Source organism: Octopus bimaculoides, chromosome 5, assembly GCF_001194135.2.
Source record: "Octopus bimaculoides isolate UCB-OBI-ISO-001 chromosome 5, ASM119413v2, whole genome shotgun sequence".
Taxonomy (NCBI): Eukaryota; Metazoa; Mollusca; class Cephalopoda; order Octopoda; family Octopodidae; genus Octopus; species Octopus bimaculoides.
In genome coordinates, this window is record NC_068985.1 from 43,030,788 (window position 1) to 43,057,045 (window position 26,258).

A 26,258-nucleotide genomic window follows, 5' to 3' on the forward strand; every position below is an offset into this window, starting at 1 on the left:
TATATATATACACATATACACACATAAAACACTAATATATATATATATATATATATATATATATATATATATATATATACACACACATACATATATAACATGTATACACATATATGTGAAGGTGCATGGCTCAGTAGTTAAAGCACCGGGCTTACAATCATGAGGTAGTGAGTTTGATTACTGGACCAGGCTGTGGGTTATGTTATTGAGCAAGACACTTTATTTCATGTTGCTCCAGTTCGCTCAGCTGTAGAAATGAGTTGCAACATCACTGGTGCCAAGCTGTATCTGTCTTTGCCTTTCCCTTGAATAACATGAGTTGTGTGGAGAGTGGAGGCTGATATGCACGGGCGACTGCTGGTCTTCCATAAACAAGCTTACTCAGACTTGTACCTTGGACGGGAACTTTCTAGGAGCAATCCCATAGTCATTAATGACTGAAAGGAGTCTTTACCCTTTACACATACATATTATGTATATGTATGTGCATAATATCACATTAAGATGAATATAACGATATTACATGTATATTTTGTGTGTGTATGCCACTAGTAGTCCAACTTATGCCAGTATATGCAAATTAGTAGCTCTAATTCTCTGAAGTCACTGGCTTTGTTGTATAAACCTATTGGCTACTTGTTTCTCTGGTATTGGTCAAGTGATGTAGATACCTCTGAAGAGAACCCAGTGAGGTTCAAAAATTGATTAAGGCTGTTCATAATCTTTTCAATCTATGGAGAAATTATGAAATCATTAAATTTGCTCTGTTTGTGTGTCTACAATGTAGGCTACATATACATTATAAAATTAGTTTTAATTGGGATTTCAAGTCCAGTCAAACAGTTTACAACTTGCTGACTCTTGCATCAACCCTGCAAAACATATTGATTACTCGGTTTTTTTCTTTATACCTGAATGGAAATTTGACTTCTATTTCTAACAGGTTGGGTGACCACACAGTGACTCTTTCATTGGCATGTGTTGTGTTGTGTGTAACTTAATACCAAACTTTTTTCTTTGTGCATGATTATTCAGACTAGTGGGTTGTTTGAGATTTACCTTCTTACTCAGATTAAACTTACGTTATTCTTTATTTGCTGCCAAAATCTTAAGTGCCAGTAGAATTAGAACCATTAATGAGAAGGAATAGGAAAGGCAAATGATTATCATTTTGCTTCTTTCCACTTTGCTGTAATTCCATTCTTTCAGAACAAAATGACTCCCTTTGTCTGCAAACAGCTGGCCCAATGATCAACAAGATATAGCATGTCTGTTTGCCTTATCACTCTCTCTCTCTGATTCAGATCAGCAAACTCAGCTTGCCTATTCTCATTTTAAACTCCTGGATATGTTCAATCTTTCACATCTCTGATAGAATCAGTAAAATTCCAGCACTTATACGGTGTAATATTTGTAATTATTCTGTTTCTGTTCATTCTGAATGTGTGTATATATGATTGCTATCATGCATTTATAGCAATATCCGCCATATTATGTCATTCAGTTTTATTTATTACTGGATAGGAGGGACCCTCGTCATGACAACTCTAAAAAGAATTGAAGTGCTATTTTTGACATATCTTGGGTAATAATTCTATCAGTGCTGACTACATCTTCCATAGCCAATATAAAGATTGTGGCCCAATAGTAAAACTAACACAACATTGTTCATGCTATATAAAGTTGTTACTTGTGTCTCCTTAAAGGGATTACTTAAAATTGGGTGATTCAAATTAAAAGAGTGTTAAGTATGTTTCCCAGGATCAGAATACAGTTCTGATTACAACATACAATCAATGACCCCCTTGGTTCAGTATTTTTCTTATAAACAAGACATAACTATTTGGAAGGAAAACAGCTAGACAAACAAATAATAACTTATTGAGATTTAGAAAGGAAAACTATATTTTTGATGAACTTTTCAAGAAAACATTGGCTGCTATTCAGTTACAGAAATATAAATTCTTGAAACTTTAGAACAAATACTAAATAGAAGCCTTAAAATCAGATATTTCCAAAGAAAAAAAACTTTGGACAGATATTAAAACATGTCTATTTCTAATTTGAAAACTTCACTAAGGCCAAAATATCTGCAAGTCTTGACCAAAAAGATGACATCAATGATGTAATTGCTTGAACTTATAATTTTCTTATAAACATTAACAAGATTTGATAATACCAGGGATCATAGAAATATTCTTTTTAACTTCACAATCATTCCTTCATCATTAAAACTATGAAGACATGAAGCTCTAAATTCCCGCAGTGTAATAGTAATCATCTGAAGCAGGTGTTGAAATTAGATAACTAAAAATAGTCAACATTTATGATTGGGTATTAAAAATATGTAAGCTACCTCTAATTTGGAAAAGGATTTGATAGCAGTGTTTAACTTTTCTGCTTCTACTTCTTCAAACTGGAGTATTGAAAACACTCAGCTCTAAGTAAGATAGCTGAAGTTAAACATACGCTGAAAAATACTTAGATCAGGAGTTTTCAAACTGGAGTGTGTAACAAAAATTGTAGCAGTAAGCAAACTTTGTAAAAACACTGGAATTTTTAAATAATCACAACCAACTAAACATAATTTGTGTACCTAGGAAATGTATGGAGAGCCTTTTATTATTCTCATGCATTTATCATAGTGAACATGAATTTTCAGTGATGTTTATAACCAAAAACAAGTTCATGCAACTGTATTAACTGCAGGTTGGCCTCTTTGAAACTGTGCTGAGAATTGAGCAACTTGTTAAAAAAAAAGCCAGGCTCCCCTATCTCATTAAAAATCTAACATTAAATGAAACTGATTTTTTACAAAGGCACAAGATTAAAATTTTAGTCAGTTATTTTGATCCCAGTATTGACTGGTAGTTTATTTCATCAACACTAAAATTAAATTAAAAACAAATAATACATGTCTGCTATCTGTTCTATGGCATCCAACCATTTTACACTATATTCTTCACACAGGGTATGTCAACACTGCTGGATATGATGAATGGGTATGCTGAGAGAAAAAGTTTCATAATTCCTGACTTATATGAAACAATGTTGCAAAATGCACTTAGATATATCTGATATTGAAATATTTACATCAAATAGTGGCACTAAGTAATATGAATTTTATTACCAACTGTAAAGTTGTCCATCATGTTAGCTAGATAAAGAATTTCTACACAGTTCTAGGTTTCATTATTGAACAGGGTGATAGGTATTTACCAAAACCATAACATGTGGCTGTTTAAGCAATACAGTGTACTGTATTTCTCATGTGCAAATGAGGATATCTCTATTGAGGTTACTCAACCTAAGTATAACAAATCTCCCTCTGCTGTCTTAAAAAGGACACATTGGACACTATAGTAACTTACTCTCAGACATGCAATAACTGAAAAAAGATAGGATGGCCATGATTAGAATGCCTTTAATCATAGGTCAACTCAGAGCTGGGCTGGGGCTAAACACAACTTTTCTGCAAAGATATAACATGATTAAAATACTAGTGAGAATAGCATGAGGGCTTTCTACCTCAATATTCTATTTGACTTAGACATGTTGGTTTACTCTTTGTTCTTCTTTGGCTTTTTTTTTTTATGAGAAATTTCTAGTTTCTCTTAGTTTACCTCTAATCCTATATTTCCTTGGTCTGTCTCTCATTTCATCTCTATATTCTACAAACCATCAAATTCTAATGCTCACAGTATTCTTTTCTATTCTAAGCACAATGCCCAAAATTTTGGGGGAGGGGGCCAGTCAATTAGATCAACCCCAGTACACAACTGGTACTTAATTTATCAACCCCAAAAGGATGAAAGGCAAAGTCGAGATTGGCAGAATTTTAATGCATACAGTATTGAACTATACTATACATGGTACCTACATAGTGCTAGATGCACTCAGTTGTGTGCACAATGCACAGAATATGAATTGCTGATCACTTAGTTGATTTTCTGATGCCCCTGCCATCTTTGTTACACATCCAAATCATGTATTTCTTGAAACAAACATATCAGCCAATACAAAACTTCTTTCTCACTGTTCTTGTAGTCTTTCTCTCGTCCATTCTCTTCACTTATTCTCCAACCTTAGTAAGTCTTCTTTCTTTAACAACTGAAGTTAGAACTACTGAGTTGAAATCAAAGTATTTCTAACAGTAATATTATTCCTACTCATCATTACATTACCCACATCATCACCAATTCCTACATTGTAGAAAGAATTAGCTGGAACCAAACCAACTTTAACAGCAATGCTTTATCTGTTCATCTCTACATGATCAGTACCAGCAATTGTAAACAGAACTGATCAAAATATTTTACCATCAATACTGTATCTGCTCATCTCGACACTATCGACAAAGACTCCACTACTTTCTTACATCTCTGACAATTATTATTACTAACCTAGGACAATTGACAATCTATTCACAACCTATTTTACAGCATTTTTTAAAATCCAGATCTTTATTCTCCATCTTTCAGTTCCTTGTCCGAAGTGGTTAATCTTTCTGCCAAAATGTAAATTTTTCCAACATCAAAGAAAAATAAGTTCCCTACAACTCATGTATAACAAATGTCCAATATAAAGACTCACATCCAGATCATGTAAAAATGGTGAACTCCAGTTATTGCTCTTAGCAGCTTCATCTTTTCTTATCAGTTAATTCAAAATCCTCAGACTGTGATATAGTCAAGAGTGGACATTATGAAAGGATACCATGAGTTGATGATAGAAAACTCAATGAGTTGATATTATAGATGGACTCTTTAAGCAGGCATTAAGAGTTACAATAAAAGACTAAATCTGGACCTAAACCAAGGAAAAAGTGTAAAGATACACCAGCAGAAAAAGACCCATAAAATTATGAATGGAATAATAAAAGAGAAAATAAAAACACAGAAGATTAAGTTAATAAACCAAACTTTAGTACTCTAATAACAACTTCTTTTAGATTTTAACTGGTGATAATCACACTTATGACAAAATCTCACTGGTTATGGTAGCACTACCTAACTAGCTTCTTAAACTACTTTGCATTAGTAATAAATTGAATTCAATTAGGTCGCATATACTTTTAGTATTTTCCTCCCATTCATAATTACTGATATATGACATATGACTATTTAATTGTGTTATTTCATTAGTCTACTAGTTTTCACACAGCTCTCTTCAGATTTAACATTGAACCTTCCAAGCATCATCAAAAACCTTTTCTTCTAGTTTTGTAATAATCCAACGACATTACACACACTCACACCATCAACAGACACTAAGCAAAGTGGCTTCCTTATTGATAACAAATTAGTGAGAGTTTGCTCAGTAAAATAAACCAAATAGTTGAGAAAAACATAAGAGTCTATTGACATTTATAATGTATCAAGAAATTTACTCACAACATTTTTTGGGGTCAAGTTACTTTGTTTATTCGGTCGGAGATAAAAAAAATGGAACCAATTTAGCTCTTTAATGGATAAAACTGACTCAAAGGAAACTTCTAAGCAGTCTGAATGAAGCATGTTTCAAGTATTTTTCCTACAACAGTGGATTATTTTAATTGTTTCTTTCCTTTTTTCCTGTTAGATTCAAAAACTTCTTTGTTACTCCCACCATCACTCTCATTAGATACTTTCAATTGAACTATCCCCGCATTTCCTATTTATTGTGTTATATTGGTCAAGATACTAACACCATCATCATCATCACCAGCAACATTATGATTACAGCTATGATGGTGCTCCAATTCAGAATGGTACATAACTAGTCACATATGTGCCAGAATGACGAGTTATTCAAAAGCCTAACTTATTTTTTTATACAAAGTAAAAGAAAGAAAATTACCATTGCAATCTTTCTAATTGATATATTCTAGTCTACTACCATCACTAATATGTTATGGATTAGCTTTTGTTTATACTAAACTTGCAATTGATTGTCAAAGACTGGAAGAGAGAGAGAGAGAGTTCCAAACTGGTCCAGCTTCTGCAGCGAATATATGATCAAAATCATTTCAGCCATTACCGTACCTTTTTGTTTTTAGGTGCAGGTACTGCTTTGTGGTTAAGAAGCTCGTTTGGCGACTATATGGTTGTGGGTTCAGTCCCACTGTAGTGCACCTTGGGCAAGTGTCTTCTATTATAGCCCCAGGTCGATCAATACCTTGTGAGTGGATTTGGCGGGTAAAACCTGTGAGGAAGCCCATCATATATACATGTGTTTTTGTGTTTGACTCCTCTCCACTGCTTGACAACTGGTGTTGGTTTGTTTACATTCCAATAACTTAGTGGTTCAGCAAAAGAAGCCAATAGAACAAGTACCAGACTTTAAGTACTGGTAAGATGGTGCCCCATCATGGCTGTAGTCCAATGACAAATAACAGATAAAAGATAGTTGGAACTATATGATGTGTGATTTAAGAAAATTTGGTTGCTATTTGAGGAATGAGTTGTTCAGAGAAGAAAAAGCAGTATTTGTGATCATTTCCAGTATCTCCAAGACTGGTGGAAGGGGTGGGGAGAAAATTATTTTTAGGCCAGAGACCTGGCATGAATACTTGAAACAGAGGGGATTCAGCTTAAGATGCCAGAGTACCATATAATGGCCTTGTGCCTATGTTTAGAAATGGTGGTGAAGAAGATTGTATGGAAAATTAAAAGGACTAAGAACAGACACTTTCTTCTTAACCATTCCTTCATCAAATTCCACTTAAAGAGGAAAGTGAGAATGGACCCTGCCAAAAGACAGGTGACAATGGCAAGAATGGCCAAGGTGAATGGCCTAGTCTCAGTATACATCTATAGGCCAGAGAATATAGTCCAAGGTAATCGGAATAAGTATGTGGGATTTCTGGACTGGTTTTAGGTGAAGGTCAATATTGCCACAGTCTCATCCGCATGCATTACTCTAACTCATTAATACATATTGCGCTGGCTCATTAATACATATTGTGATGTCTTATTGATATTTCTTCTATACATGTTTTTCCTGGTTTTGTTTGCAATTCTATGTAAACTGCCATTGTTTTTGGAAATTGTTCTTCCTTGTAATGTTCCTTATTTGTTTTGGTAATATCAATGTAACAAATAAAACAAATTATCAGGAGTAGTATTATCATCAGTTACACTGGCAGATGAAAAATAATGCCTTGCAATGCAGTATTTCTTCTGACTCTTTACATCCTGTGTTCAAATTTTGCTGAGGTGAACTTTGCTTTTTTATCCTTCCAAGATCAATAAAATAAAGTACCAGTCAAATACTGTGGTTGATGTAATCAACTAACTCCCTTCCCCTCAAAACTGCTGACCTTGTGTTTAAATTAGAAACAATTATTATTATTATCATTATTATTATTATTATTATTATTATTATTGCTTAGTGGTTAGGGTGTTGCACTTGAGATCTAGCAATCATGAGTTCAATTTCCAGACCAGGTGGTACATTGTGTTCTTGAGCAAAGAACATCATCTCGCATTGCTCTGCAATCACTTTGACACCCGTTCAGACAATGTTGATTTGATAGAGAGAGTGACCTAATATGGGGCATGAACATTTGATCACTATATACAAATCATTTGTGCAGGTCATTCAGCAGAAGCTGAATGTTCACATGTTGTCTTCGACAGGAGAGTCCGTCATTATTATTATTTACCTTTGAGATTTGAATTCAAAACTATGTGAGATAGTTGGGAGGACAACCCATGCTCAATATAATCATCATCACAATACCCCCTACCCCCATACACCAGAATCAGTTGGAATAGCTTTGACTGGAGGCTTATGCAACCAAAGTCAACCTGTTATTAAACAACAACATAAGTGAATACCACGTTTGTAAGTTCTAAATAATTAATGAAAACTATGTTGCCAAGAAACAGAATATTTCTGAAGAATTTAATTTTACATATAGTTCTATAAATTGTACATAATGGTTCAAATGCCTCCCATAACCAGGGAAGACCATTGGAAGAGTGGCTACAGCTGTTACCATTGTCAAAGTATTTGAATTACTGATGAGTTTTAACTAGCAGGAACTCTCAATAGGAATACTTTTGAAAATCGTATTTAGCAAAACAGTGACAGATCTTTGTAAGTAAAAGGTCCTACAATAGCTGATAAAACTTTTGAACATTGTTCTTTGAAGAGAGAAAAAAATGACAAGATAAGGATAAAATTTATATAAGAAATAACTCACTCCAAGATTCAAAGACATCAAATTTTAAAATTAACTGAATTGAAACAATGTTGTTTATATATATATATATAAAGCACCCATGCTGGTGCCATGTATAAAGCATTGGTGTTGGTACCACATAAAACCATCAGTAAAGTGGTTGGTGTTCGGAAGGGCATTCAGCTGTAGAGACCATGCCAAAACAGACAATTATAATTAGAGCCTGGTGCAACTCTCCAGCTTGCCAGCTCCAGTCAAATCGTCCAGTCAAATCGTCCAGTCAAATCGTCCAGTCAAATCGTCCAGTCAAATCGTCCAGCCCATGGAAAACGAACATATGACAACAATGATGATAATTATGTATGTGTATGTGTGTGTGTAAGATATAAACATACATGTGTTAAATATAGATTAGACGAGTTGGCATGTGCTGAGGCATAAAACCACAAATATTTAACAATAAGTTAAGATATTTAGAGCAGCAACATTGGTCCACAGGAGAAGTATGGAACAGGATGAAACATGGCACTATTTAATGTCAGTCACATGTGTATGAATGGATATTTCTGGAAGAGTGCATAAACAAGATTGTTTTTATGACATGCTTTTTGATATTGAGATTGTCTTATAATCAGAAGTGTGTGCATGTGTGTGAAGGACGGAAAATAGTTAGGGATATAGAATCCAATGCAAGTGAGAGTGGGGAAAATGAATGTTAAAATGATGATGATGATGACAGAAATACACATATATGCAGCAAAAGAGAAGAGATAGACATACAAAAAATGAAGAGAGAATGAGAGAAGCATATATAGATACACACATAGCACAAATGTACTGAGAGGAACATGTGCAAGCACTTGAGGACCAGTTTAATTATCAACTTTGTACAATAGATTCCGTAACCCTTATGTTATATATAACTGAGTTTTTAAAACTATGAAAACAAAGGAAGACTGTTTCACTCAGCTCTTCTACAAGGTAAATATTGCAGCTATAGTTTTATTTTCACAGTTTTATATTATTAGAGTGGGCAAGAGTGGGGGAGAGGAGTGGGGGGGGAGATAGTGAGGCATACATTTGTATACTTGACTTCATTATAAAGTAGATAGATTAGAAGACAGGATATTCATAACTTCACGTATCATTTATGAATGTGTGCTGAAACTTTTATGTGTTTCAGTCATTTGACTGTGGCCATGCTGGAGCACCACCTTAAAGAGTTTTTAGTTGAAGAAATTGACCCCAGGACTTATTCTGTGTAAGCTTAGTACTTATTCTATCTGTCTTGTTTGCTGAACCACTAAGTTATGGGGACATAAACAAACCAGCATCAGTTGTCAAGGGATGGTAGGGAGACAAACCAAACACAGACACACAAGTCCGTATATACATACATACATATGACAGGCTTTTTTCAGTTTCCATCTACCAAATTCACTCACAAATGGTTTGGTCAACCCAAGGCTATAGTAGAAAACACTTGCCCAAGGTGTCACGCAGTGAGACTGAACTCAGAACAATGTAGTTGGGAAGCAAACTTCTTACCACACAGCCAATACTGGAGCTGAAATTTTATATATATGTCAATATTGGCTTCAGTTGACAATGAGTTCAAATGTTTTGACATTCATGCCTTTCCAACCTCAAGTGATGGTGTATCAATTTGGAGTAAAAATCAGACAATAGCAGTTTGTGACATATATATATATACAGATCTTTTAGCTTTTACTTGTTTCAGTCACAGAACTGCGGTCATGCTGGGGCACTGCTTTGAAAGGTTTAGTTGAACAAATCGACCCCAGCACATATTTGTTAAATCTAGTACTTATTCTGTCAGTCTCTTTTGCCAAATCACTAAGTTACCAGGGCATAAACCAAAACTGGTTGTCAAGTGGTAGTGAGGGACAAAGGCAACACAAACATACAGACTATACTCACACACACACAATAGGCTTCATTCAGTTTCCATCTACCAAATTATTTACAAGGCTTTGGTTGGCCAAGGGCTATAGTAAATGATACTTGCCCAAGGTGCGACTCAGAGAGACTGAACCCAGAGCCACACAGTTGGGAAGCAAGTTTCTTTTCCACAAAGCCATGCTTGTGCCTATAAATACATACATGTAAATAAACACGATCCAAATGGTTAAGTCATATGCATAGTTAGTACTTTGATGACTAATCAAACTGAAAGAAATATAAATTTTACAACAAGACAAGTTGATTGAGTTTGTCTTAAAGTAAAAATGAAATGAAAAATGTAGCTATAGATATACATAACAGGAAATGGTTATGTCCGGAATGCCTCTAAAACATAACACAGATTAATGAGGACCAGCTCAGTGAAATCTGGTATGAATGATAGTGGTAACTCATTAGAGCTGCGATTCTCAACCAGGGTCCATTTGGCGCTGTATACATTTTATACTCATCTCTATTACAGACTCACTTGCATGCCTACATTTTATTTTGTTCACTCCTTCATGTGTTTTGTACATTATTGCAGACTCACTTTCCTGTACTTACACACTCACACCCATTAGTACAGGTATGGCTGTGTGGTTAAGAAGTTTGTAGTTTCAGGTTCAATCCTACAGTACTTTGTCTAGGGCAAGTGTTTTCTACCATTGTTCTTGGACAACCAAAGCTATTTGAGTAGATGTTATTATCATAAACAGAAAGAAGCTCATTGTATATCATCATCATTGTTTTATGTCCACTTTTTATGCAGGCATAGGTTGGACGGGTTGCTATGGCAGGAATCAGTACAAATTTGGGGATGGTGTTTATAAAGACAGGTTGTGAGAACCATGACTTACTGGTGAATTTCACTTTTAGCTACATTTCTAGAGTAAGGTGCCCTTCTTAAGTCCAATTACTTTAAACTGTATGCTGGATGCTTTTTTCACAGCAACCAAATCAAATACTGCAAGGATTCTGTCCAAATCTAAGAATTCTACCAATCTACCTTTCTGAACAGGTACTTTACTTTATTACCAACAGGTAAAGTTGATTTTGGTGGGATTTAAACTCAGAACATAAAGAGATGGGACAAATGCTCCATGGAATTTTGTTTGCTGCTTTCATGTATAATATGATTCCACTACTACTTACTTTCAATGAAAACAAGTTGGAAAATAATTTAACATAGTTCTTATTGATGAATGTTCTATACTACTCTGTTTATGCAATGAAAGTTGACAGGTTTGAAACTTGAAGGAAATTGCTATTGAAAAGGTTACATACTGTAAGTTCTTGCATAGCTGTAATGATGTTTTGCTGTAGAGTTTTGTGAGCTGTGTACATTGCTGTTGCCTGTTGGAAAATAGCCAAGCTATAAAGTACTGTTGCTGCCCTTCAGTTGCTGCTGCTATATGTGCAGTAGGCTGTTGGAAATGTCTGCATGTATTGGTACAGCAATCGGCAATTAGGCATGCCCATTAATATAACATCATGCTAATCACTGGTTGGCTGATTATTGGAAACAGCTGATTTAGTGTTAATATTGTCAGTACTATGTCAGCTGCAACTAATATCAACAATTGTGACATTTAACACAGCATGTTAATTATTAATTAGTTGAGAAGTGTGAATTAAATTAATTCAACCATAAATTAAATCAGTGAGCACACTGTTCATATTGTTGGTACACAAGTATTGTCTTCCTTTTATCAGGTGAAGAAATATCTGCTGCCATCATTTTTGATTATTTTCACGGCTGCCTCAGTGCTTTCATCTTTCTCAGACCTCCAACAGAGTGACACATTTTCACACACACACACTTGAATTACAATTCCATTCATAGAATTCAGTATAATACCACACACATAAAACTGGATTTCTTTGTCTTGGGACTGGAGTTTCTGGCCACTTCAAACTTCAAGCAAGAAACTAGATTATCTGAACACACACACACACACACACACATTATCTGTGGGTATATTTTACAAAGGTACTGAAAATATGTCTATGATTACTGATGTTTACTCCAAGTCTGCGCAAATGATGCAAATTTATAATCAGTCATTCCACCTGTAACCATCTCATATTCTTGTAGGTCAAGAATTACACATTTCTAGTTAAAAACAGTACCCCAGTAAGACCACAGTCCAATGACTGAAACCAAGAAATATATAAACAATATATAAACACACTCATCAATAATTATAAATATATACGCATGTCAGTAGTTATATGTATAAAAACAAGAACAAGAAGAGGTAGTACAAATATCAAAACCATTTTACTGCTTTCCATGACATTTTTGAATATTAATAAATCATTTTGTTACTGACTTGTAATGGTGATACTTTACCACCCCTATGCATTTCAAATATTCTTATTTTCTGAGCCTGGTTCTATTGGTCTCCTTTGCTGAACTGCTAATTTATGGAGACATAAACTCACCAACCTTGGTTGTCAAGCAATCATATATATATGTATATGAATGTATCATATATATTTATGTATATAGTATCATATATTTACATGATGTATATATATATATATATATGTGTGTGTGTGTGTGTGTGTGTGTGTCCATGTGTCTCCTTGTGTTGGCATTGCATGACATGTAAATGAGTCCCACCATTATTTTAATGTCCTTTGCCACAAATATATTAGACAGGCAGAATTCATTGAGGTCGATTTTCTAAAGCCAGATGCCTTTCCTGTTACCAACACCCACTTGTTTCCAAGCAAAACAGCATTTCCCCACTGTCTGTCATGTTTTCCCAGAAGACTGGAATGAATAACACCATTTGCATGACAGTGGTGCTCATTTATAACTGTCACACAACGTCATGATAACAAGATGCAAACACACACATAAAGATATATATATATACATATATAATGGGCTTCTCTCAATTTCCACCTACCAAATCCACTCACAAGGCTCTGGTTGGATCCAAGACCATAGTAGAAGTCACTTATCTAAGGTGTTACAGTGGGGCTGAACTCGAAGCCTTGTGGTTGGGAAGCAAACTTCTTAACCACACACCCATGCCTGCAGCCATACACAACAATGTGCATGTGCCTATGCACAATCATGCCTGCTCCTATATATATATATATATATATATATATATATATAGGTCTGTGTATATATATATATATATATAGGTCTGTGTATATATATATATATATAGGTCTGTGTATATATAGCTCTCTCTCTCTCCCATTCATTTGTTCCAGCCTATTACGTATGGTTATGATTGGGCACTAGCTTCAGGCAGATAGATAGATAGATAGATAGGATACAAAATCCCAGAAAATCGTTGGTTTCCAAAGTGAGTATAATGAACAGAAATCCATCTCCAACGTTTATATGTTATTTTGATTAATTTCGTCTTGTTTCTACTTAATAGTAATATTAACGTCTTATGGATGTGACAGAAAGTATAACTGAATATAATGTAATGGTAGTCTCACATAACGTTGATGATCATGTCGGTAATAATGTTAAGGATGATGATGGTAATAATGTAAACCACAATGATGATGATGATGACAATGCGGGGGTGGAGACAGAAGCTGATGATGTAAGTCAGTTATAAAAGACTTGAGACATTTGTTATGTGATAGCAATACCTAAGCACTGAAAACTTGGGTGAAGTCTCCAACTTAAATTATAAATACTAGAAATAAAATTTAATTTCAAAATTACAAAATGTTAATAGTTTATTTTTAAGTGCATAAAATTAAAATATTAAAATTTTTAATAACGATGGTATGGGTGATTCATAAATAAAAGATGAAATATACAGCGAAGGTTTGTTTCAGCGCTAGAATTGATGTTCCCTAAGCTGTGATACAGTTTTCAAAGTTTTTTTTACCTCCTCGCAGAACTTTTTGCCCAAAATAATAATCAATAAACTAAATTAATGAGAGTTTATATCTGTGAATGAGGTTATATATATATATATGTATATATACACACGCGTACACACACGCATACGCGCGCGCGCGTACAGTGATATTTAAAACGTCACTATCTTTAAAGTTTGTTGATGTGAATTCCTGCAGTAAAAGTTGAGGAATGAAAATGTGTTGCGAACTTTATTAACATAGCAAACAAAATTTCATACCCATCCTGCAATTTGATGTTTATCTTGTCATTGAAAACTATGAATGAAGTCCGTACATAACATATAGACACATTAATACACAGTTACTCACTCACACAAATACACACGCACATATATACACGATAAAAGAATTGTAAACTTCTAAAGTTATTTGTAAATATTTCGGTAAACAGATAGATAGAAAAAGAGGCAGTACTTGGAATAATGACAGTTAGTCAACTTTTTTGTTCCTTTTTTGCAATCCCAACAAAGTCTGGGTTAAAAATAGTCGAAAATTCTTACTTTACGAGTTGAAAACTATTTGGAGAGTCTTTCTAAAAGCAATGTCAATCTTTTAAAACTCTAATAATTCTATATATTTTCTAAAAGACATTTTGCCCATTCTTTTTTACAAGCAAGAATTTTATATATATATATATATATATACCCACGTCTCAAAAAAAAAACCATTCCGTCGGTATCAAACAGCTACCTACCTTGTAACATTCGTTCCAATTTTCTTCGGTCGACACGGAACCTATCCTCGAACAAGCCTCCAAGATCTTTATCCGGTCGGTCATCGTTGGTACCCTGAGAAGAAGTGTCACCAATATCAGATTTTGAATCCGAATTTAGGTAAGAACACTCAAATGAATTCGTATCCAGTCCGGGTATCAGAGACTGTAGGATAGTCTCCGCCATACCAGCATTATTCTGTTTTGTGTATGTGTTGGGGTTGCAGTGAAAGCACTAGTTGCGAACGAAAGCAGCAGTCGTGGAAAGTAAGTTTAGTGGCACTTAACTCGGCTTTGTTGCTTTCTTCCTTTTTTTTTTTTTGTTGTTGTTATGTGAGAGTAGTTTCTTTCTTTCTTTCTTTTTCTTAACAACTGAACGATTGTTGAAGGCTGTTTAAGAACTAAGAGAAGTAGCAGCGCCAAAGTAAAGGAAGGAAGGTGGACGAACCATATAGTGAGGGGATAGAGACAGACGGTTAGGAATCGAGATCCGTAGTAAAAATGACAACGAGAGGGGCCAATAAAAGCTGAGATAAAGTGAAAACTACAACTATCAGGAACAGCATGCGGTTTATGGAAACTTTTATGCTCTAAATACCTCAACTACTCTTTCGACGAGGCAGAAAAATAAAACTTCGACGAAAGGAACTTTTTGTTTGTTTTTTTTTTAATTTGTGCAACTTATTTTCTAACTAGATTCTACACTTATAAACGAGTATTTACGTGCGGTACTTCCTTTTAATATTTACATGAATATATTTAGTTCCATAATTTGTCCGTTGCAAAACGTATTCTAAATTCACTAGAAAATGTCTAAAACTACGACCAAATCTAAACGGTTTCTAAACATGTAAATCCATCGAATTTCAAAATTTCATTATGAACTTGACGATAACTTTCTAACAACATAACAGAGCACTTCGTGAATTCCATTATAAATATTGATTTCTTACTTGAGGGTCAAGGTTTCTGATTTACTACGAGAGACGAAATAAAACTGTGGCTTTCTTAACTGCATTAGTTTACAACTTTTTCCTCTGTCCGTCTTCTCAACACACCTCCACCAGGCGGGCGTATCTTTTACCTGTGTATTGTAATTTATTTACGCTGCTAATGTCTATTTCCCTTTCGCCCTGCAAGAAGAATAAAATTGCTCTAATATTCTCACCCTGCATCGACTGGTATATTCAAGACTATTTTAAACTCGCACTGTGTTTATAATCAGTAATATCGAGTGTGTAGAAAAATTAAGGAAACTTTTTTTCTGCGAATTCAATAAAATAGTTTCGAATTTCGAAATAGACACTTTTTTTCTTTCAATAAAAATTCTCTCTTCTATCACTCCGTCTTACGATTTCTACCTTCCCTGACTATCCTTTTTGTTGTTGTTGTTTTTTTGGGGTTTTTTCACCAGGTAATGTTATTATTTATAACTTACTCCAAAGTAAACAGATTAACAGTCGAGAGTTAGGCATTTTTTTCTTACTATTTCACACCATGATGGACACAGCTGTTCAGTACAACACCGTTAGCTATAATATATATATACATATATATATTCTTTTATTTGTTTCAGTCATTTGACTGCAGCCATGCTGGAGCACCGCCTTTAGTCGAGCAAATCGACCCCAGGACTTCTTTGTAAGACTAGTACTTATTCTATCGTCTCTCTGGCCGAACCGCTAAGTTACGGGAACGTAAACACATCACCATCGGTTGTCAAGCGATGTTAGGGGGGACAAACACAGAAACACACACACACACACACACACACACATATATATATATATTTATATACGACGGGCTTCTTTCAGTTTCCGTCTACCAAATTCACTCGCAAGGCTTGGGTTGGCCCGAGGCTATAGTAGAAGACACTTGCCCAAGGTGCCACGCAGTGGGATTGAACCCGGAACCATGTGGTTGGTAAGCAAGCTTGCGCCTATGTGTATATCTGTTTAGTGTTGACTTCCCGAAAAAAAAAGAATACTTAATTTCATAATACAGAATTAATAGTATATTTTATTTTGGTCGAGTCAGTCTCTCGCTACTCTGAGTTTCGTCTGTGGGTGTACAGGGTCTTCAGGCAAGTTACAAGTTGTAACTCACCTGAAGACCTGTACACTCACGGGCAGAAACCAGAATACTTTTTTTAGGCTTAGGTGACCGAAACTTCGAAGTCAATGTCAATAATATTCTTGTTTAAGAATTATATTTATATATTATGTGTCTGTGTTATATAAAGCATTGAGACAAATGCTACACATTTGAGGCGTATAGTCAATTGAATCTACTCTAGTACCTGAATGACACCTTATTTTATCGACCTCTAACGGAAAAATTAAACCAGAGTTGACTCCGGCGAGATTTGAACTCAAAACGTAAAGGGCCGTAACTGCATTGTAGCATTTTGGCTGACGTTCTAATAATAAGAGTATTTGGTTTCGAAAAAATATTGTCTTAAATTTCTTTGGATGAGTATGTTAAGCCTCGAAGAATACGATTTTACATTTTTTTTTCTTTGAGGGATACCGTCCCTTCTGTATTGGACTTTTTTCCGAAATTTTTTTTCAGATTTTCTAAAAGTTGAGCATATTTTTGAAAAATCGTAATCTCAGAAGCTTAAAACATAGATCTTACGAAAATTTTTCAAAAGATAGCCAAAACAGAAATTATGGAAAGGGGAAATCTGCCCCCACCATTTATTTATTTATTTATTTATTGGAGAAAACATAATCGACGATGTTTAAAACATACTCATCTAAAGAAATGAGGATTTTTGGCGCACTGAATTCCTGTCTCTGTTCTACAGAAATGCTTAATGATAATAACGGTTTCTAATGTAGGCATAAGGCCAGCATTTTTCAAGAGATGAAGTTGATTAATACCATTATCCCCACTACTAGATTGATACTTTATTTTATCAACCCCCAAAAAATAACAGTGTTAACCCCTGCATGGGTTGAACTCAGAGTGTAGAGAACGCGAATAAATACTGCAGGACTTTTTCCCCCCATCACTTTAACAATTCTATCAACTGAATAATAACGATTTCAAATTTTGGCACAAGACTAACAATTTCGAGGAGTGGGTAAGTCAATTACATCAACCCCAGTACTCAACTGGCAGTTATTTTATCGACCCTGAAAGGATGAAAGGCAAAGTCAACCTTGACAGAATTTGAACTCAGACATAAAGATGAGCAAAATGCTGCTAAGCATTTTGACCAGTGTGCTAATCATTCTGCAACTCACTGCCTTAATAATAATGATGGTTTCAAATTTTGTGGGAGGTGTAAGTCAATTATATTAACCCCAGTGATCGACTGGTACTTATTTTATCAACCCTGCGAGGATGAATGGCAAAGTTGACCTTGGCGGAATTTGAACTCTGAACACGAAGACAGACGAAATGCCACTAAGCATTTTCCATAGCATATGGCCAGTAATTTTAGTAGAAGGGTAAGCCAATAATATTAACCCCATTACTTGATGGGTATTTTATTTTTTATTGACTCCAAATTAATGCAAGGCGAAGTTGATCTTGGTAGGATTTGAACTCAGAGTGGAAAGAGCTGGAAGAAATGCTGCTAAGTAAAGAATTCTGGCAGCTCAATAATAATAATATTCAAGGCAGCAAGCTGGCAGAAACGTTAGCATGCTGGACGAAATACTTAGCGGTATTTCATATGTCTTTAGGTTCTGAGTTCAAATTCCACTTAGGTCAACTTTGACTTTCATTCATTCAGGGTTGATAGATTAAGTTCCAGTTGCATACAGGATCAGTCTAATCGACTGGCCCCCGCCCCAAAAATTTCAGGCCTTATGCCTAGAGTAGAAAAGAATAATAATGATAATCCTTTCTACTTTAGACACAAAGCCTGAAATTGTGGATGAGGGGTTAGTCAACTACATCAACCCCAGTGTTCAACTGGTACTTATTTCACCAACCGTGACAGGATGAAATGCAAAGTCAACCTGGGTAGAATTCGAACTCAGAACATAAACGCCATTAAGTATTTTGTCTGGCATGCTGACAATTCTGCCAGCTCACCACCTTCTCAATAATCCTTTCTATTATAGGCACATGGACTGAAATTTTGCGAGAGGAGGTTAGTCAATTACATCAACTCCAGTACTCAGCTGGTACTTATTTTATTAACCCTGAAATGATGAAAGGCAAAGTCGACCTCAACAGAATTTGATCTCAGAACATAGAGATGAACAAAATGCCACTAAGCATCTTGCCTGGTGAGCTAATGATTCTGCCAGCTCACCACCTTAATAATAATTGTGTAAAATTTTGGTACAAAACTAGCAATTTTAGGGGATAGAGTTTTGTCAATACCATCAACCCCAGTACTTGACTGGTACTTTGTTTTATCAGTTCTGAAAGGATAAACAGTAACATTGACTTCAGTGGTGCTTGAACTCGAAATGTAAAAGAACGAGAAGAAATGCCACAAAGCATATTTTCTGGCATAGTAATGGTTCTGCAACAACTATTTGAGGGAGGGATGTATTGCATAGGCACTTATTGAAAAGTCAACTCCAATGAGATTTGAACTCAATGTATCAAAAGATGTAAACTAAATGCTGCTTGGCACTTAGTTTGACATCCTACCTTGTCTATCAGGTCATCCAGTCTATTAGAAACTGCAGCCAATTCTGCCTCAAATCTCACCCTACCATCTGAAATCAAGAAAGGTCACATTATATAATGTAGATCGACATAACCTAAAACTATAAGATGGTCATATCTAGACTACTTTTCATCATAGATTTGCTTGATTAAAACTAACCAAGAGCTAAATAACTACCTCAATATTGATTTCTTCTTATACACACACACAACACCACACAGTTTTGGAGAGAAGGTGATAGTATATACACATATATGCATACATACTTAGAGAAGAAGGTAATATGCACACATACCCAGAAAAAAAACAACTGGCACATACACACACACAATATTTAGTAGAGAAGAGATGAGCATACACACACACACACATATGCATGCATACACATGCACACATGTACAAAAGGAAAACTGCAAAGCATTTTATCTAATGCGCTAACAGTTCTGCCAGCTCATTGCTATAATAATAGTAATAATAAACATTGTGGTTTCAAATTTTGCTACAAGGGCAGCAATTTTGGAGGCAGGGATGAGTTGATTACATCAACCCCAGTGTTCAACTGGTACTTATTTTACTGACCCTGAAAGGATGAAAGACAAAGCTGACCTCGGAGGAATTTGAACTCAGAACGTAAAGATGGATGAAATGCTGCTAAGTATTTTGTCCAGTGTGCTAACAATTCTACCAGCTCATTGCCTTAATAATAATAATAATAATAATAATAATAATAATCCTTTATACTATATGAGCAAGGCCTGGAATTTGAGGGGAAGGGGATAGTCGATCACATCGATCCCCAGTACTTGACTGGTACTTAATTTATTGACCCCTAAAGGGATGAGAATCAAGGTCACTCTTAGCAGAATTTGAACTCAGAATGTATAGACAGACAAGGTACAACTAGGCATTGTGCCCAGAGCACTAACAATTATGCCATTCACCACTTTAATAATAATAATAATAATAATAATAATTATAATTATAATAATGCTTTCTACTGTAAGCACAAGGCCTCGAGTTTGGGGGAAGGGGATTAAGTTGATTACACAGACCCCAGTGTGTAACTGATACTAATTTTATCAACCCTGAAAGGATGAACAGCAAAGTCGACCTTGGCGGAATTTGAACTCAGATTATATTGATAATTGATTATATTGATCCTACCTCACTCCTCCAGTATATGAGTGTCAGTTTTTTCTGTTGCTCTCAGAACATAAAAGGAAGTGGTTAAGCACCACAAGATATTTAATCCACTGCTCAACTGATTCTTCCATGTCCCTGTTGTCATAATAATGATTTTTGTTTTTACATTAGCACAAGTTCACATTAAATGGGAGGTAATAGTCAATTATACCAGGCCCCATACCTGACTGGTATTTTAATTTATCAGCCATGGAGGGATAAAAAGCAAAGTTGATCTCAACAGGATTTGAACTCAGAACATAGGGCTAAATGTTTAAATGCCACAAAGCATTTCATCTGACACTAACGATTCTACCAATCTTCTTCCATTATAATAATGATGATAATGATAGGGAGGAGGAGGAGAAGGAGGGAGAAGAGGAGGATGATTTCTAACTTTAGCACAAGGTCGACATGTTTTGGTGGTAGAAGCAGAGGGACATAGTTAATTCATCCCTTCCCACTTCTCTCAAATATCTCTTGATATTTCTATAATATAAAGTAAACATACACGTCAACACTTCACAGTTTCAAATGTTGAATAAAGATTAAAAAGTAAAGGGGGAAAATGATTTAAGGCAAAGAATTCTAAAATCATCCAACTTCCATTAACCAGAAATGTTTCTAGGAATGTCTATGAAAGGAACGATTAGGTTCAAAAGTTCAGACTGTGATCTTAAAACCAGCCAGAATTTTAATTAGTGTCTGTAGTAGTATGTTTTTATATCAAAACAGGTGTCAGGAAGTTCCTCATTGAAATTCATATCATCCATGTTTACAGGTAAACATTTACTCAGCATTGTAGAACGGTGATAAGATCAAGGAAAATGAAACTTGCATCACTGGTTCAATTCCTTGTTTAACCATTTCACTTCCATTTAGCATTTAAACTGGCCATCTCCTACCCTAAATACTCAACTTGTTTTATGTTCAAATTGACCAGATCATCCCTGCTACACCTATCCTACAATGTCATTCTAAAAGTAAGCAATTACATCATTGAAATCTTGAAGCTACAAGATAATGCATGATTAATTCAAAACAATGTGAATAAGAAGCCTTACATCTGATAGAGAAATCATCATCATCATCATCGTTTAACATCCGCTTTCCATGCTGGCATGGGTTGGACGGTTTGACTAAGGACTGGCAAGCCAATAGGCTACACCAGGCTCCAATCTGATCTGGCAATGTTTCTACAGCTGGGTGCCCTTCCTAACGCCAACCACTCTGAGTGTGTAGTGGGTGCTTTTTACGTGTCACCAGCACAGGAGCCAGTCAAGCAGCCCTGGCATTGATCATGTTTGGATTGTACTTTTTACGTGCCACTGGCATGGGAGCCAGTCAGGGGGTATTGGCATCAGCCACGTTCAGATGGTGCTTTTTATGTGCCATCAGCATGAGAGCCAAAGGGTTAGATAGAGCATGTCTAGACAATAACAACTTGGTCAGAATTTGAAGTAGGGACAGTAAAACAGATCATTGTAAATGGAATGTCTTAGATCTTAGATCTGTTTTATAGAGACAGAGCTGGGACTAGACAGTAGCAACAAGCATATTAATAAAAAAAATCTTGACTATAAAGTTGATACAGTTGAAAACTAATATCCTTTTATTTTGTCATCAGCATAGCAAAGACTTCACCATACATGCCTTTAAATGAAAATAGGCTGAGACATGCCATCTGCATGAAATAGCAACAGTTGAGAGTTCACATATTCAATATAGTAAATATTTAAAAAACTAGCTAGCAATAATTGTCTCACTAAGATAATTAAAACTTACTGAAATATTTACAACAATATTAGTAATTGATGAATATATTTTTTCCTCACTACGTAATTATTTTTAGCTAAATTTTTAATGTTTCCTGTATTAAATTTTACTAAGTATTGTTTTTCGTGCAGATCATAGAAGCAGGAATGGTTATGTGGTTAAGAAGTCTACTTACCAACCACATAGTTTTGGGTTCAGTCTCACATGTGTGGCACCTTGGGTAGATATCTTCTACCATAGCCCATACCGACTAAAGCTTCATGAGTGAATTTGGTCAACAGAAACTAATAAAAAATGCCCATTATACAGTTGTAATTGTTGGAATAAATATTTTCTGCCAAAACAATTCATTGAAGGAAAGTCAACACAAAAGGGGAACTTTGACATAGCTACTTGACCAGCTAGAAATACTTGGTCAGTATAGTTCCTGGTATATAAAAAGATAGAATAATCATGGTTGAAATGCCCTTTGATATCAGACTGATCACTCTAGACACCAGGGCTGACCTAGGGCTAATTAACAACAACGTCAACTGTTTATGATAAATTTTAGCCATGGAAATAGAATGTACGCAGTATTAGAAACAACACTGGAGTATGTGGAGTGGACATTTTGTTGTCAGAGACATAGATAGGTAATTGAGGTACTCAAAGTAACAAGGCAATGAGAGTATACAACATGATAATTCATCCAAGACCAGGAAATATGACAACAATGGTGTCCTTTGCATTTGTACTATAATCCAGACTGAATGATGAGCAAGACAGACAGTTTTTATGAGGCTCTTTGCCGAATATGTCAGTGGCAGATGATAGCAACCTAATTAACATGACACATTACTTCAATGGATTTGCTTGGCAAAATCAGGATGGCTACTCCTGCATACATAGAGGTTATGAATAAGGTACAAGGAATAAGGAGAGGTCATTAGGGATGTGTGACACATGACATAACCATTTACAACACTAACTTTAGGAAACTGGTCACCCTCTGATCACTCACTGATCAAGTGAACACAAAAATCAGAAAGATCAATATTCACTAGATTGTCATGAATACTATGTATTTTCCTAGTAAAAAAGGTATTGCCAACATAGATTTGGATGTTATGAAAATAATGGGAAGAGTCTAAACACAATTGATTAGGAAGAGAATCATTTTAGATGAGATGCAGTTTGAATCTGTTCTGGGTCAGAGTACTACAAATACTCTCCTCCTGGTGAGATAACTGCAGAAGTTATTAGCTAAGATCTTAGCTACATAGCATTTATTGAGCTGGATAAGGTTTTGTGATCTTTAAAAAAAACTGGGAATTGTGAGGGCCATGCAAGTCATGTACAAAGATGTCTTTGGCAAAGTAAGAGCTGAAGATGAGATCAGTAACGAATTTAGTGGACAAAGCTTGGTTCTCAGCCCACTTCTACTTATCGTAGTCCTCTAGACCATAACAGAAGAGTTTAAGATCTGCTGTCCATGAGAACTCCTATGCGCTGGTGACCTAGCATTCACAGTGGAGTCTGTGAAAGATTTAGAGAAGGAATTTCCTGATGTGGAAACAAAACCTGGAATTAAGAAGCTTCAGTGAATAGGAAGAAGACTGGACTCTACCATCATAAGGAAAATGGCCACGCTCAATTTACCGATATAAAGTAGGAAGAAATTGCATATGGTGTACTCAGTGTGATCCACAGGCACACAAGAGGTGTACTGGAATCAAAGCCTAGCTGACAGTGAATAAAGACTTTGTATGTGGCAGATACACACATATAGTGAACTGTCAGAACACTAGTATAAAAATTATTTCCAATCATTGGAAGGTGCCATAAAAGTATATGGTAATTAGTTACTTAGGTGACATAATCAGCAGTGGAGTTGAGGACTTTGAAAGTATAATTGCCAGAATAAGAACATTCTGAAAGCTGCTAAATCTATTGGCAACAAAGGTATTCTTTCTTCAAGTGAAAGGTAAATCATTTGATGCTTGTGTATGAAGTGTAATGTTGCATGGTAGTGAAACATGGGCATTGAATACAGAGAATGTGAAAATGCACAAGAGAAATGAAGCAAGCTTGCTCAGCTGCATGTGCAATGTTAGTGTATGAGAAAGATGGAACACAAATGAGTTAAAAGAAAGATTGAGTACAGGCAGAGTTAGATGTCGGGTGCAAGAGAGAAGTATGAAATGGTAGAGACATTTGATGCACATGGATGATAATCACTGGGTGAAGAAATGCCAGAATATCTAAGTGGAAGGAAACTGTTGAAGAGAGAGACCTAGGAAGACATGGGATGAAGTGGTGCAGACTGATCTGAAGAAGCTAAACCTCACAAAGATGATAGAGAATTGCAATTAGTAGAAGATACTGTATTGGAAAAAAAATTATCCACCCAATGCAAGCACAAAAAATGTAGTCATAAAAATAATGATATATGTAGAGATATATGCAGTGTAATACTAATGTAAAATTTCTTGCTTTGGGCCATGTCACAGTGATTACAGTAGAGTTTGAAATCAGAAACTTTATATCCTAACCTATCCACTATAAACCAGTGAAGAAGCTATTCATTGCATTTAACAAGTTGTAGGACTTTAATGAAAATAAATGAAATTGTGTGAAATTCATGTTTTTCTTGAAGACAAAAACATTAATTTTTCAAATTTCAAGAGAAGTGATAAGGTAATGGGATGTTCAGGGGCCTTTTTTAAAATCTATAGTCAATTAAATTGACCTCTGTATATTACTGATATTTAGTTTGTTAATTTCAAGAGAACAAAATATGGCTGGATTTAAAATTCAGCAGGATACATCTGAATACTGTGAAAATATATCTTCAACAGTTGTCACATTTGGTTCTTTTTAGGTTCATTTCTTGAAAATTTTGTAATATCAACCACATTGTTAATTACTGAGAAGCATTTTATAAATTTTGGGAGCAGTTATTTATCAAAGCTAGTTATGAACTATTTAAAATAGGAACAGATTATAAGGAAGTAGCTATTAAAGACACCAACAGATTATATGAGAGCAGCTATTATTAAAGACAGATACATATGACAGACACTATATGAGAGCAGATATTTATTAAAGATAGCTATAGATTACTGCATGGGAACAGCAATTTGTTAAAGATACCTACAGACTACACATGATCAGCGATTTATCAAAGATAGGTACAAAGTATGTATGACAGGTACAGACTATATAATAGCCTTGTATTTCTTGTTGAGCTTGAATGAATGTAAATTTTCTTTAGATATTTGCAGCACAAAAACAGAGTTTATTTTCCAAAGCATATAAATTCTGGTGCCCAAGCTATGACATTTTTCAGAAGGGAAATTATTGCCTTCTTTTCGCTCAGCATGACAAGACCTACTTTTGATAGTAATAGATCTAACAGTGTTGGATCTATTACTAAAAGTAATAGACCTAATGTGGTTAATATGACTATCAGAGTGAGTGACAATAAGTTCAGCTGGAGATTCCTGCCGTCTTACAGACTTAGAGTGTCATAAAACTGCAACCACCTTTCTTTTCTATATCATTTATATCAGTGGTTCTCAATCATTTTTTGCCTTTGATGCCTATTTAACTCTACTATAACCAATTTATTGGACATAGTTTTAACAGCAAAATCTTCTGTGGACTCCCAAGGACCATGTGGAACCTGGTTGAGAACCAATGATTTATATCATTAATTATATTAGTTATATATTGAAACTATGTCCTTCATTTTTTACAGACTGTAGGATGTTATTTGAGGGAGATTTGGCTGCTGTTTCTAGCAGGTCAAGCCACCATGTAGAAGTTCTTTCCTTGGCCTGATCAATATGGTAAAGTGATCCGATTGATATCAAAATAAAGAAATAAAAGGCCACAAATTATATGGCAAAAAGAAATATCTAATT

General features: G+C 35.1%; 1 protein-coding gene across 4 annotated transcripts in view; it reads right to left on the reverse strand.

Annotated features, from left to right (window-relative positions):
* Positions 1-15,998, reverse strand: part of LOC106878747 (protein bicaudal C homolog 1-B) — a 245,189-nt gene extending 229,191 nt beyond the window's left edge. Inside the window, exon 1 of one of the 4 annotated variants that reach the window (XM_052968361.1) lies at positions 14,736-15,998. In XM_052968361.1, coding sequence (XP_052824321.1) covers positions 14,736-14,940 — 205 coding nt within the window. In that variant the 5' untranslated portion in view covers positions 14,941-15,998. The remainder of the gene's footprint in view (positions 1-14,735) is intronic. The other 3 variants (XM_052968360.1, XM_052968362.1, XM_052968363.1) reach the window with 3 other exon arrangements.
* Between the last annotated feature and the right edge of the window lie 10,260 nt (positions 15,999-26,258).